The sequence below is a fragment of the Pelodiscus sinensis genome, chromosome 9 (genome assembly GCF_052426305.1).
Source record: "Pelodiscus sinensis isolate ZL-2025 chromosome 9, ASM5242630v1, whole genome shotgun sequence".
NCBI classification, from domain to species: domain Eukaryota; kingdom Metazoa; phylum Chordata; order Testudines; family Trionychidae; genus Pelodiscus; species Pelodiscus sinensis.
Genome location: NC_143060.1, coordinates 62,380,267 through 62,395,913, shown reverse-complemented (window position 1 = coordinate 62,395,913; position 15,647 = coordinate 62,380,267). Strand labels below are relative to the sequence as shown.

Here is a 15,647-nt window from a genome sequence, read left to right as displayed (position 1 = left end):
ATATGTGGAGGAATTGAAGAAGGTCCAAAGAAGAGCAACAAAAATAATTAAAAGGTCTAGAGAACATGACCTATGAAGGAAGACTTTAAGAATTGGGCTTGTTTAGTTTGGAAAGGAACACACTGAGAAGGGACATAATAGCTATTTTCAGGTATCTAAAAGGGTGTCACAAGGAGGAGGGAGAAAAATTGTTCTCTTTAGCCTCTGAGGATAACACAAGAAGCAGTGGGCTTAAACTGCAGCAGTGAAGGTTTAGGTTGGACATTAGGAAAAACTTCCTGACTGTCAGGGTGATTAAACGCTGGAATAAATTGCCAAGAAAGGTTGTGGAATCTCCATCTCTGGAGATATTTAAAAGCATGTTAGATAGACATACATCTATCAGGGATGGTCTTCTAGACAGTACTGGGTCTCGCTGTGTGGGCAGGGGACTGGACTCGATGACCTGTCGAGGTCTCTTCCATTTCTAATGTTCTAAGATTAATAGCAGTTACAGCAGCATACCAGTTCCCAAGAATCCTGGGTTTGAGACTTGTTATTCTTTGACTCTTAAAATCTCCTGTTCTGGTTCAAGTGGAGCTGGGCACTGCAACCTTGTATACCTTGGTCAGATTGAAGCGCATTGAACAGGGAGCCAAACTTGGTCATCACTAGGGGACAGGAGCTGCAGGAGCCATTGTGTAGCAGGCTTGCTCTGTAACTCCCCAACCACCATGTGTGGCCCTGGCACCTTTCTTCCCCCTTGTATAGCTTCCCATGCTCTCAAGAGCATGACCTGGCCTACTTTAGCTACCTTAAATGGTGGGATGGGATGTATAGTATGCTCAGTCTGTTCATCTCAGACAGTTATGGGGTTTCCATTGTGTTAGCTGTCTTCATGCTTAATATTTTCTAGGCTTTCACATCATCATGTACTCTCTTTCCTTAGGAAGGAGTCTATTGTTCATTAGTAGCTCTTTGGGCCTCTGCCTTGGATATATCTCAATGCTGTCTAAGGTCACTGTTTTTCTGGCATTCGTGCAGAAAAGCCTTGAATTCTGAATTGTGATTTCCATGTACAAATATAGTTTTCTTCATGAGCATATGGCACATTTGATTATTCTGAGATGGGTAAGACTTTTATATCTGCTGAAAGATTTAAGTTAATGCAAGAATTATCAGTAGAAAAGTTCAGCCTTCAAACTCTTAATTGCACCACCGAAGCATGTTTGCAGCCACTATGTAATGAAATGGGTGGTAGGATTTTAAAAAAACAAACCACTTTTACTAGAAAGAACTTTTTCTAATGACCTTCCCTGTATAGGAATGGAATCGTGGCTGTAGCAATTTTTTATTGCTTGAGCTTGCATGTGTTTTATTCTTGATACTCTGCCAGCACTGCACACAGCAAGCAGTCAGCTGTGTACTAGCAACGAGGCAGTGACTCAGATATGAGTGGTCCAGTGTCCTGCAACTCTTCTTTTATTCTTTGTTCAGTGTCACTACTTGCATCGTATGGAGTCACCAGAGGGAGGGGAAGAAAACTCAGCAGCCAAATTTTGCTAGGTTACTCTGTGTAATAAACACACAGGAGGTGGAGGAAAGGCAGAGACAAATAAGTGTAATAATCAAATTCAGTTCTAAAAGAAAAACTAGATAGATTAAGGAGATAAGGGACTTTTCTTTTACTTCTGTGGTCCCCTTCCTTTGCCTAATGGTAATGGCATTCATAAATCAGAGTGGCTTCTTTCTTAGGGCTCATGTAGACTATGCTAACGTATCGAAAGAGGTTATGCAGATTCTGTGGAAATTTGCATATCTTCTGATCTCACTTTCGGAACCTCCTCCTTTTGAGCCATGTAAACCTCATTTTTTTGAGGAAGAGTGTCTTTTTGAAAGAGAGGGTTTGATGAAAAAGCCACATCCAAACTACTTTCACTTTCGAAAGCTCTGCTTTCAAAAGTGCAATCCTCTTTTGACACTTTAGTGTAGTCTAGATGAGCCCATTGTCTCCCCAGATCCTAAGCCCACACAGCCTAGTGACAGTTGTCCCAGAGAACTTCAAATGATTGCCTTATAAAAGCCAAAAACAAATCAGAAACAACCCCCCCCCACCCCCCGAGCTGTGCTTGATTCTATGCATCTATTCTCAAAGACTTAACAGGTGTGATAAATGAAACTGCTACACAAAAAAGACGAAGAACGCAACATAGCCTTCTTGAATGTGACGCTTCAGATTCTATATCACTTGAAGGAAGGAGATTTGTCAGAAACTGACTCTGAAGAATCAGATTCTCTCTCAAAACAGTCTATTTTCCCATGAATATTTTAAAACCACAGTAAGGAGACATTTATCTTAGTTGTACCTCCAAAATAAACCAAGCAGAAATGCCATCTCCTCATAAGAGAAATATTTTCCCTCTAGCTCAAAAACTGAAACCTATTTCCCATCAATGGAGTTGTTGAAGTGATCAGTTTAGAATCAAAATAGCCAATGAAAGAGAGGTGCTTTAATAGACATCTCATGAAATATTATAACTTCCAGAAGGGGGGAAAACATCTGTGTGGTGCAGATTCTGTGTATGTTTCCATGACTGCTGAGACCAAAGAAATAGTCATGCCTATTGACAGATTATTCCTTTTCCCCACTGACAAAGTGTATAGGAAAATACAATTCTCATTGGCTACGTCTGCACTGGCACCCTTTTCCGGAAATGCTTAAAACAGAACAGTTTTTCCGTTAAAAGTATTTCCAGAAAAGTGCGTCTACATTGGCAGGATGCTTTTCCGGAAAAGCACTTTTTCCGGAAAAGCGTCCATGGCCAATGTAGACGCGGTTTTCCAGAAAAGCCCCGATCGTCATTTTCGCAATCGGGGCTTTTTTGCGGAAAAGACTATTGTGCTGACTACACTGGCCCTTTTCCAGAACAGTCTTTCCAGAAAAGGACTTTTGCCAGAACGGGAGCATCATAGTTTTTCCAGAAAAACACTGACAATTTTACAGTAGATCGTCATTGCTTTTCCGGAAAAGCAAGCGGCCAGTGTAGACAGCTTGCAGCTTATTCCGGAAAAGCGGCTGCTTTTCCGGGATAAGTGGCCCAGTGTAGACACAGCCACAGTGTACGGATAATTAAGCCACCGGTGAATCTTTTCTGTCTGGCCTCCTATTTTTGTTTGAATAGATCAAACCTGGTTTAGAGCAGTGGTTCCCAACCTTTTAAAACTGTTCATGGACCTGCTCTGATATATTTGCATATTCATGATGGTAATTTTATCCCAACGTTTTAGAAGGCAAATCAAAGGAGGGGGGACATGATGGTTACCAAGAATTTGAAAAACTGCCACGCACACACATTTTAAAAAACCAGTAAAAACTTTTGTAAAGTCTGAAGACTGTTCCTGAAGCTCCAACTTTTGGGGAACCAAACAGGATAACAGACTGATTGATTGCGTCTGTTCCAAGGGTCTTAACCTTATTTTACTTGTGGCTGACAGATTAATCACATGGAAAATCTTAAACCTTTACAGTACTTTCTTCTTTAAAGACTTGTTGACACCTCACATAATGCCTTAAAATACTCTCTTGGCCCTGGCGGCTGGAGCAGCTGCTTTCCATGTGGCGCTTGGCCCCCATGACCAGGGTAGGCGCTTTCCAAGCAGAGCTCAAGCACCACAGCCACTCTGTGAGATCCTAGCAGCCAGGCTGTGTAGCAGCTACTCCATTAAGGACTGCCTAACCAGGGCCCCGGCCCCGGCTCCAGCTAGAGCACACCCGGCTGCCAGCCCCACCACTCAGCCTACTGCTGCATTGGGAAGTGATTTTTGTGCATGTGCAGGCATGTAGCTTATAGGAAATCCCACTGGGTAGGGCTAATTAGAAATTGAGGGAATGGCCTGGCAGCCGCAGACCGGCAGTTGGGAACTGCTGGTTTAGAGGACTGCTCCTACTGAAATATATGGAGGCAGCCTGCCTTAACATAAAATCTGTCACATCATCCTTCAAGGAAAATGCCACTGTGGATTCAGTCACATTCTCCACCTAGTCAAATGCATCCAGGGTAATTACCAGAACACCTAGGAATCCTATCTGAAGAGCAGACAAGTGAAACAAACACAATTTGTGAAAACAACCTGTGGTTTCCATTTCTTCAGCTGAAAAGGTGATACACACACACACACACACACACACACTAAGGTGGGTGATAGAAACTCAGAAAAGAAGTAGAAATCTTTCTGCTGTAGAAGGCCATAACATGGGATTTCAGAGAGTTCCATCATTTTCTATTTTGATACTCCAGGTTCAACAGAAAAAAAAATCAGATACCAAGCATTAATCAAGCAGGAATTTCATGGGAGGGAAGTCCTGGCAGGAGTGTGGGCAGTCCTTTAGCTCAAACAAATGCACAAGCTCTTCTTTGAAGGTTATCAGTACTGTTTTATATTAAGCAAAATCAAAACCATTCACATCAGAGGCCCGGGCCTTAAATATTTGTAATCTCATTAACATAGGCACAGTACCAAAACCTTGTCTCTTTACTTACTTTTTTTGTTTTAAGGTTTAGTATATTTAACTAAAGGGCTTGATTAATAAAATGTTAAATATATTACCTTACGTTACTCCATTATTAAACCTAAAATGCAAACCTAAAAAGATATAACCCTCTTACTCAAACATCTCCACTTGGAAGAAACAGCATCTCCCTATCTGATTGGAGGATATGTTTCTCTTTCTCTCTTCTTCACTCCCTCCTTCCAATTTGAAAGAACTCCATTGTAGATATATAGGTTCTTATGATAGAGCGAGGGTATTTGAGTTTGAAAAGTTCCCAAATACTTGTATTACAGACATTTAAAAAAACTAACAAATCCTTCAACGGTTTTTGGCAGTAGAACCACTACTTTCCATTGGGACAGTAGAACCAGTTCCCTAAAGAAGTTATTCAAATTTAATTCTATCTCTTTTACCATAAAGAAAAGATCTGGCGTGATTGGGCTTTTGTTGAACATCATAGATGCTCAAGTACAGGGGATTCCAAAGGAGACATTTCAGAATACAGGCAGACCCCGACTTACGCGGATCCGACTTATGTCGGATCCGCACTTACGAACGGGGCTTTTCTCGCCCCGGAGCTCACGGGCGGCGGGTCACCACCCGTGTCCTCCGGGGCGAGAAAAGCTTCTCCCGGTCTCCCTGGTCTGCTGGGGGGGTCCAGCAAAGCTGCTGGACCCCCCCAGCAGACCAGGGACACCCGAGCAAAGCCGCCCAGGCGGCGGGAGTCCCGCTGCCTGGGCGACTTTGCTCGTTTGCCCCGGAGCAAAGCCGCCCAGGCAGCGGGACTCCCGCCGCCTGGGCGGCGGCTTTGCTCTGGTGTCCCTGGTCTGCTGGGGGGGTGGGTCCGGCGGCTTTGCTGGACCCCCCCCAGCAGACCAGGGGGACAGGAGCAAAGCCACGGAGCATGCCCGCAGCGGGACAGCCCGGGCACGCTTGGGCTGTCCCACTGCGGGCGTGCTCCGCGGCTTTGCTCTCCGTCTCCCTGGTCTGCTGGGGGGGTGTGCAGCTAGTGGGCTCCCCCCCCCCCCCCAGCAGACCAGGCTTTTCTTGCCTACCCCTGGGATAGAGCAGCTGGGGGCTGGCGGGTTGGTCCCGCAGCGCCGCTCCGGACCAACCCGGCAGCACCCCAGCTGCTCTGCCCCAGGCGTCCTGATTCAGCTGCTGCTGGTCAGTTTCAGCAGCGGCTAACTTGGGGATGCCTGGGGCAGAGCAGCTGGGGTGCTGCTGGGTTGCTCCAGTAGCGCCGAGGAGCCGCGCTACTGGAGCAACCCAGCAGCACCCCAGCTGCTCTGTCCCAGGTGTCCCCAAGTCAGCCGCTGCTGAAACTGACCAGCGGCTGACTGCCTCGGGCTTCCTGTAGTCAGCTGCTGGTCAGTTTCAGCAGCGGCTGACTTGGGGATGCCTGGGTTTCTTAAGTTGAATCTGTATGGAAGTCAGAACTGGCATCCAGATTCAGCTGCGGTTGAAACTAATCAGTTTCAGCAGCGGCTGACGCCAGCTCCAACTTACATACAGATTCAACTTAAGAACAAACCTACAGTCCCTATCTTGTACGTAACCCGGGGACTGCCTGTACAACAAAAAAATCCCAAACCTTGAATTCAATCAAAATCAAAACCTAAAATCAGATTTTGAAAATTTAGGAGTGGTATTTACATAGTAAACAAGATAGAAATACCATCAAACATACCAAAACAATTTGGAAAAAGTGTAACTGGAAAAAGTGTAACTGTGTGTATTTGTTACTTCTGTGACAACGACCCTCCTTAACCTTAGTGTCTCCTGTGCTTACTCACTTCAGAGGCTCCCAGCAGTTCTCAGGTTAGACCCTGGCTTGCTGTTTGTTGAGCTACTTTCATCATTGGCCAACATGGGGGAAAGAGGGAAAACCAAACATCATAGTCTCTGTGGCCCCTCCAGGTTGTACAGCGTAGGACAAACCCTTGTACCAAAGCCAGTCTCTTCCTATTACTGAAATGGACAGTTGGTGGAGGAGGAACCCAGGACCTGCCCTCTACGCTGGCTTCCAGCTCAGGAACTCTGTAATAACAACTGTCTATAAAGTTTCTGGTAACAGCTGCATGACAGCTATGCATCCCTGGCCCACTTCCCCGCAGCCTTCCCTGGCACCAGATGTTCTTCCTCCTTGTATCTGTTTGCCTTTTCTTCTCCCAGACTCTCCACCACACTTCCTCTTATCAGCTTCTTCCTCTCACACTGAGCAAGCAGAAGGGAAGCCCTTTTTAAACCAATCTCAAGAGGTTTTTAATTGGACCCCAGGTGTTCTAATTAATCTGTCTCCCTTGAGTCTGGAAACCTCCTAATTGATTCTAGGTTAGGGGTCGGCAACCTTTTCAAACCAGAGCCAAACTATTTCAAAATTCAGAAAAGTGGTCAATGAAGAACCAGTGTGAGAGTGCCCATTTATATGACTGAAAATATGCAATTTAATATTATTATTTGACATAATTAGTAATAGCATAATTGAAACATTGTATTCACAGACTTTATTTAATGGGACTTCTGTTGCTACATCTTTGCACACATTTCTTTGAAGTTTATATCATAACTGGTCAAATTTAGCTTCATGCACACGTTCAGGCTGTGTTCTGTCAATCTTGAGCACAAATTACCTTATACTTCATGGCTTTGTATGTGACAGGAAGTTCTTTCCAAGTTTGCAGATTGAGATTATCATCGTGCTCCAATTTCTTCATGTCAGCCCATTTGTGCCATTTTGCCAGTTCTGCACGTTGTTGAGCAAGGCATTCTAAATCAGAATTCAGCTTAACGAATTTTTCCATCCAGGTACATAACTCACTGAAATCTGCCATTTCCATTTTCAAATCGCTGACTGAGATGCCTGGAATGACTGTCAAATCCAGTTCTTCAACGGACGCTTTATATGAACAAATCAAAAACTTAAACAGAGCATTGGTTGCAAAAGTCAACAAAATGAGACTTGAATGCCATCAAGAGCTCAGAAACAAACCTGGCAAGCTGTTGCAAATCAAGGCTGTTTATTTGTATTCTCTCTGATACAAATCACGAAACATTCACACCTTTTGAAAGATTACGAGTCTTCCCATCTTGATATCTTTGAAGAAAGTGAATTTTAACTCAAATCCAAGCATTGCCTGCTGCAGTCTCAGGACTGTATTTTCTTGCCATGTAGCTTAAGATTCAGCGTCTTCAAACAACCAGTTATGTTGACAAGATAGTAAAACTTGAGCAAAAAGTCGTAGTCTGAGCGCTTGGTGTGTTTGACACCCTTCGTATCCAAAAATGACTTACTTTCATTAATGCAGGTGGCAAAATAAGACAAAATTTTGCCACAAGATAATCAGCAAACGTTGTGCATTTACAGATCTGAGTGTTCAGAATCTACTTCCTCGAACTGTCGCTGAAATTGACTGTGATTAATGGCTTGTGCAAGAATCCAGCTGACAATGCGAATGACCAGTCTCATTAGATTTCTGACTTTGGTTCCACAAGATTGCGTACAAAGTGCACAGTGCAATAAATGTTCAAAAGCGGGTGGTTCAGTTGTTCTGGCAAGAGTAGGGAATCCCCGAATTTGCTGACAATGCTAGATGTACCATTTGTACCCACAGACACAAGATATCCAACTGTATTTTTCTTGTTTACAAAGTTCATCACAGTTTTAACCCTTTGTTTGATTTTTTCATTGGTAATATTGCAATTACTTCTTTGTGCACAGCACTTCCGCAAATATATTGTCCCAGAATACACAACTGATTGTCACATGTCAGTTGTCTCATCCAAAGCAAATGAAAAATAAGTAGCTGTACTTAAATTTTGCATTTGTTCCTTGTAGATTTGATGGGCCATTTTCACAGCTCTGTCATGATCTGTTTTTGCAGACAATGGCATGTCTTGAATTTTCTGTAAGATTTTTGTCCTTGCTGTGAAACTCGTCAAATAGCTCATGACCAAATTTTAACATGCAACTCTTCACGTAATCCCCTTCAGTGAAAGGCTTCTCCTCTCAAATAGTGTTGTAAGAGCTCACAAAACTTGCGGAGTTTAGGCTCCCGCCTTTCTTTGACCAAGCCAGCGGGCTATTTTGTCCAATGTTCATTTTTTTGCTGCAGCTCCCCACAGGCTTTTTTGTGTGTCACCCTTCAGGTATATTGTAGCAAATGCGGCATGTTTTGTCATGAAATGCCATTCTAAATTCGATTTTTTTTTTTTTTTTTTTGGTTTCATTTTCCTTGAGGACAGTATCTCACTACAAATGAGACTGTGGAGATCCAGACCTCTCCATGAATGCATAGAAGTCTGTCCACTCTTTTTTGAAAATTTTGGTACATGTCATCTTTCTTTTACTGTTAGGGGGTCAGAGTTCACCATCACTTATAATGATGGAAAGATTTCTCAACCAATCAAATAATAAGAGAATATACATTACCTTCAATGAGTGGAGAGGATTGATGGTTGTTAAAACGAACAGTTAAAGGTGAAATAGACAAGGGCCATCTTGACATGAGTAATTACCTGTTTTTAAAATTTTGAATTTTTCATTTTTCATTAAAAAAGTTGCATGTATTTTGGGAATGACAAAAGAGCCATAGGTTACAGACCCATGATCTAGGTGTTTTTAATTGGCCTAATTGCTCTGAGTCTACCAGGTTTGTGCTGCTTCTGGATCAGCTGTTGTTAGTCTACCCTAAGAACAGAGACCTATTTAATCTGGGGCTAATATATTTCCCCTCTACTACTTTCCTGTACCCCTCTGACCTGACTGTCATACTTCAGTACATTCCATTTAGTTTGTCAAAATAAAGAAAATAAAGATTTGAGTATCTTGAAATGTATATAAAAAATCTCTTTGTAGTGTACTGAACACTCTGATGGCACTCAATAAACAGTAAATATTATAAACTAATTTTTCCCTCGTGTTCCAGGAATTGTCAAGTTGTGGGTGGAATAAGAAAGAGAAGTACAGTTCTGCACCAAATGCAGTTGCATTCACAAGAAGGTTCAATCATGTGAGTTCTTGCATATTATAATGGCAACACGACTATGTATCTGTTAAAAATCATCCAAGTGGAATGTTTAATCTATATGCTATTTGTCATTTACTACTAAAGATTTGGGGGTTGACATGGCTGTGATGTAAATGACTTCCTTAGGTGAAACTGTGATTAATTTAGAGCAAGTCAACTTTGTAATAATTCACATTCTTTTTAAAGGCCTGCTTGTTCTATAAACTGGTTTGTTTAATAATAAATTTTGATGAATAAAACAAGGAAAAGAGGTTAAGTGGGTTTTCCCATAGATATTTGCTATACATTTCCTTTTATAAGGCGATCTGGGTGAAGGATTTAATGTAAAAAGGATTGTTGATGAAATAGAAACATTTTCCCATTATAAGACTATTTAGTGACTTTGATTTATGTAGCAGTTCTTGTCCAAAAAAGATGTTGAATTCCATCAGAATGACTATTGAGCTTCTGAGAAGACTGTTGAAAATGTGGCTAGATGGTCATATACCGCCGCTAATCCCAATTTATGAAAGGTAGTGAGAATCTGACCACTGAAAGCAGATGGTTTAAGTTTATTACAAATCTCAAACAGCCTGTCCTACTGTGCTAAAATGAATTGCCAATGAATCTCCTATTTGAGCTAATTTCTCAGCCAGAAATGACCTGAAGAAGAGCTCTGTATAGCCCAGAAACTTGTCTTTCACCGGTTTCCAGTTTGTCCAGTAAAACATATTACCTCACCCACATCTTGTGTCAACCAATATATTTCCATTTGCTTAAGCTTATGAAATCAGTTTGCCACTTTTGTTTAGTTTTATTTTAAACTAACTTTTTAAATAAGTCCTTGATGTTATATTTCTATAATGCCATATTTTTGTATATCAGATGTGGTAATTCTCCCCTCTGGAGTCTTTCAGGGCTCTTTCCTTGAATGACTCTATGCTTTAACCTCGGCTTTCCTTGTTCTCATGCAAGAATTTAACAGTTGCTTCTGTGATTGAGTCTGATAGCTTTGAATCTCACCTCCCACTGTCTCATCCCTCTGTCATCTTCCCTGGGCATCCATACTCCTGCTCCGCAGAGGAGCTCTCTCCCTAGGGCCCCGCCCTGCTCTTTTCATCAGAACAGGTCGGATTTTTCCTGACGAAGGGGCTGCAACAATAATAGAAGCAGCAGACGTCCCTCCCGCTCGTCTTCCGACAGGAGGGCAGGGCCCTGCAGCAAGCCCCAAGGCCCCAGGCCAAATCTCTGAAGGTGCAAGCAAGGACAGTGCACTAGTCTCAGACTGGAGACCCTTTACCGATCACCTTTTCATCTTCCATCCTGCCTGATCCCATATTACGATGGACCACTGGGTCCTGGATGTGGTAAGAAGGGGACACTTTATTCCCTTATACTTCCACCCCCCCTTCCCATTCACCCTTCCCTTCCCTCTTCAGGGACCCCTCTCACGAGCATCTTCTCAGGGTGGAAGTGCAGAAGCTGTTACCCATCCCCAGAAAAACAGAAGCTAGGGACACCATTCCTACCCATCCTGACTAATAGCTATTGATGGACCTAACCTCCATGAATCTATCTAGCTTTTTTTGAACCCTGTTAAAGTCCTAGCTTTCACTACATCCTCTGGCAAGGAGTTCTGCAGGATCTCTCCCTCCAAATCAGTGTCGGGGAACTGAGAGCTATTCACCTCGTCTGGGGGGGTTTCCTTCTGCAGCTTCAAAACTGGTGCATTTTGATTTTGACCGGCAACACGGCTGCAATGTTTTATATAAACAGACAGGGTGGTGCCCGCTCCTATCTCCCGTGCAAGGAGGCTCTCCTCCTATGGGAGTTCTGCGTGTCTCACAGTATTCATCTGGTGGCCACTAATCTCCCTGGAGCCCAGAAGGAGCTGAAGGATTGCCTCAGCAGGCCCTTCAAGGGGCACGAGTGGTGTCTCAGGGCAGATGTAGCCCTCTCTATTTTCCGCAGGTGGGGGTTTTCCCCCTGTACCTGTTTGTTTGTGACCTGCATCAATAGGAAGTGTCCCTGGTTCTGCTCTCTATTCAGCCACAGCCTGGGGTCTCTGGGAGATGAGCTCATGATCCCCTGGCCTCGGGGACTGCTGTGTGCCTTCCCCCTTTTCTGGTAACCCTCAGGGTCAGGGAATTCCAGGCCTCAGTAATCCTGATAGCCCCGGCAGCATTGGTTTCCAGACCTCCTCACACTCTTAGTGGAGTGTTTGAGTGTAAATGACTAACCGTTTAACTGACCTGGTTAGTGAAATTACTGTAAATTGGAGTATGAAAGACTTCTGTAATTGAGGACTGTGGAGAAAAAGAAGCAGGGAAGCAACCGAGTCTAGATCATCTGTGATAGAGCAGGTTAGATAGATTTCTTAAATATCTCCAGTGATGGAGATTCTACAACCTCTCTAGGCAACGTATTCTACTGTTTAACACCCTGACAGGAATTTTTTCCTAATGTCCAAGCTAAACCTCCCTTGCTGCAGTTTAAGCCCATTGCTTCTTGTCCTATTATCAGAGGCCAAGGAGAACAATTTTTCTCCCTTCTCCCTGTGACACCCTTTTAGATACCTAAAAACTGCTATCATGTCCCCTCTTAGTCTTCTCTTTTCCAAATTAAACAAGCCCAATTCCTTCAGTCTTCCCTCATAGGTTGTGTTTTCTAGACCTTGTAATTATTTTCATTGCTCTTCTTTGGACCACCTTCACTTTCTCCATCTTTTTTGAAATGTGACGCCCAGCACTGAACACAATACTCCAATTGAGGCTTAATCAGTGCAGAGCAGAAGAATGACTTCTCGTGTCTTGCTCACAACATTCCTGTAAATGCATGCCAGAATCATGTTTGCTTTTTTTTTTTTTTTTTTTTTGCAGTGTCACTCTGTTGACTCATTTATTTAGCTTGTGGTCTACTATGACCCCAAGATCCTTTTCTGGTGTACTCTTTCCTAGACATTCGCTTTCCAACTGATTGTTCCTAAGTGGAGTACTTTCAATTGTCCTTATTAAACTTCGTCCTATTAATCTCAGACCATTTCTCCAGTTTCTCCAGATAATTTTGAATTATGACCCTATCCTCCAGAGCAGTTGCAACCCCTCTGAGCTTGGTATCCTCTGCAAACTTAAGCATACTCTTATGGTATCATCTAAATCACCTTTCAGAGGTGGAGTGCTGAGTTTGGACCAATTCACCTCTATGTGCAGGTTTGAGTACTGGTCAATAATAGTCCTACTTACAACAGCTTCATTAATAAATAAATTAAGATGCAGTTGTTACTGTTTAGTGTGATCCTTGGCCTTGCTCAGTTCTCCGATCTCGAGCTCATAGTTTGAACCTGCCAGCTCCATTTCCCAGTGGCAGCAACCCTCCCACTTGCAGCTTCAGCATTCCTCCCCCTCCCCCCCCACTTCCTGTTCCCACCTGCCCGTAGCTGCAACACCCCCTGCTGTCCCCAACCTGCCCGCCCATGGCTTCAGCATGCTGCGGCAGTAACCAGCCCGGCCGCCACGTGTTCTAGGCCTGAAACGCCATCCACCCCACAATGTGGCCTCAGCCAATGGCAGCTGGCCACCCACGGCTGCAACACTCCCCTCCTCTGCAGTCCCCAAGCTGCCCAGGGCTTCAACACACACACACCCTGGTCCTGAGGCCACTTTTGGCTTCAATACCCCTGCTCTAGTCCCCAAACCCCTCTCCCCTTCCCAGTGCAGCCCTGGGCCATCCCCGTCAGCAGAGCGGCCACAACACTTACCTTCCAGGAGCAGGAGGAAAGTGAGAGTTCCTGCAGAGGTGGGCAGGCTTAGATTTTTTTTGTGCATCATTGTGTAGGTACGCACATTAAAGGAATATTGGCACAGGCTGCCAGGGGAGGTGGGATGGGGCTGAGCTCCCATCTCCCATGCCAAGGAAAATCGGCTCCATGTGCCATTTGTGGTGCACATGCCGAGGGTTGCTGATCCCTGATCTAAATCATTGGTGAAGATATTTGAACAGAACCAGTCCCAAAATAGATCCCCTGCGGAACCCCACTTGTGATGCCCTCTGAACCGTAAATAACTACTCTCTGAAAATGGTTTTCCAGCCAGTAATGCTGTGGTAAGTTACCTTAGAGTAACCCCATCTAGGATGTAGTTTAAGCTCATTGCTTCTTGTCCTATCATCAGAGGCCAAGGAGAACAATTTTGGTCTCTCCTCTCTGACACACCCTTTTAGATACCTTTAGATACAGTCTTCTTTTTTTAACCCTTGTCCTGTGGTGAGTCAGATAAGGCCTGAAAATCATTTAATGATTCTTCCCTCAAACTTGAGGAATGGGGTGGGAGAAGATCCCAAACAACTATACACATCCAACAAAATGCATCTCAGGGCTTCTTAGCATTAATACTTTGAATAGCCAATTTCCAGACAACCTACTGGATCACTCCCATCTTCTTACTGATTCTGTTCCTCCCTTAACTATCCAGTTTTATACAGTTTCCTATTGCTGTATTAGTTAGTGACCTTGATGATAATGACTTATTTCCAGAGATTTGTATTTTGGGTGTAATTCCCCCATTGAAGTCATACAGTCTTTTTGAGGAGCTCAGGTTAGCTAAAATTAAGTGATCTATAAAATTACAGACTCTGTCTTGATTAGGTATACTGCATGTCAAACTTTCTCTGTTCCAATGTACACTGAAATTTTGACAAACTGTACCCCAAAGCAATACCCTAGCACCCTCATATTTACCATGATATAATTATGATGATTTTGTACAAAGTAGGCCTTGAGAGGTATCATTTTATAAGTCTTAATCTGCTGGATTGTATATGCTATCCTTGTAAGTGAAGTTGTGTTACTAAAATATGAGGCTGGGAATACCACAACCAGCCTTGTAGGTGCAACCGGGGAGAGGCCAGATAGTTGATCACCCACTAAGGGAAATGGAAATACACACAACAATTAGGGACTGAGATAGCACATACGCATTGGAGGCTGTTTGACTCTTATCACAGCAAATTATCTTGCCAGTAATCAGGAAGAAACTATAAAAGGAGACTATCACTTAACTTTTGTCTTCACTTCCCTGACAACTTGACACCTGAAAACCATGTTTGGAGAGCAAAGACTGAACAAGGGAGGTAGTTGCAGGGCTGAAGAGATTTCTAGTCTGTATATGGAAGATAAGTGGCCCGCTTATATTGTCTGTGAAGGTGAGATTCAAATCCTGTCTAGTCTATAAAACTCAGAATATGGTGTTGTTTTTTCCTTAGATAATCAGCTTTGAGTTGTATGCTATAACTTACACTCACTTAAAATCTACCTTTCTGGTTTACATTTTTTACTGGAAACTGAGTATTGATTAAAATGTAAAGGGAAATCTGCTCAGGAATAGGAACTGGTGCTTTGTCCTCTCCACATTCAAGGAGAGGTGGACAGGGAAATGAACTTCAACTGGTCAGGCTTCTGACTCGGGAAAGATGGTAAAGCTCTGGAAAGGAATTGGAAATGAATATTAAATCACTTATAGATGCTTTTCAGCAGTATTGATCCACTGATTTTGGAAGCAACAACGATCGTGTGCAGTAGACTGAAGTTCATCAAGAGAACTTTGTATCGAGCCACCAACTTTTGTCTATCATTCATGTGTATGCACATTTGGGCTCTTGGGCTAGCTCTGAGCATTCTCAGCTCAATTACTTGCATGGATATAAATGCAGTGCAATATGAGTGTGTACTGCAGTGTACCCCTTGCTGCGGTGTCTTGTTGGACATTTTCTTAGTGCTTTGTGGAATGCCATGGATTCGCTCATGGATTGTGGGAACCAGATTCTTATTTCCCTGAAATGTCACTTTCATGAACACTACACAGCTCATCATAAATCATATTTATGCTGACACAGGATGCATTATCCTCCTGTATCTGTAGAACTTGCAAGTGCAGTGGCTAGATGCTGTTGAATACCAGTGGCAGCATGGCATTTTTCTGACATCATGTAGTATTACTGTATGGTGGATTGCTGCTTCTGTGCCCAAGAAACCAGCACTGATTGGTATTATCACATCATAATGCAGGTGTGGAATGACAAGCTGTGACTGCAGAACTTGTGGATGAAAAAGC

General features: G+C 43.3%; 1 protein-coding gene across 7 annotated transcripts in view; it reads left to right on the top strand.

Annotated features, from left to right (window-relative positions):
* The window catches only part of RALGPS2 (Ral GEF with PH domain and SH3 binding motif 2), a 214,042-nt gene that overhangs the window by 47,039 nt on the left and 151,356 nt on the right, over window positions 1–15,647 (top strand). For 6 of the 7 annotated variants that reach the window (XM_075936867.2, XM_075936866.2, XM_075936865.2 and 3 more), the window contains exon 7: window positions 9,460–9,543. The exons of the other annotated variant lie outside the window; for it this stretch is intronic. In XM_075936867.2, the coding sequence (XP_075792982.1) occupies window positions 9,460–9,543 (84 nt within the window). The remainder of the gene's footprint in view (window positions 1–9,459; window positions 9,544–15,647) is intronic. 7 annotated transcript variants of the gene reach the window in all.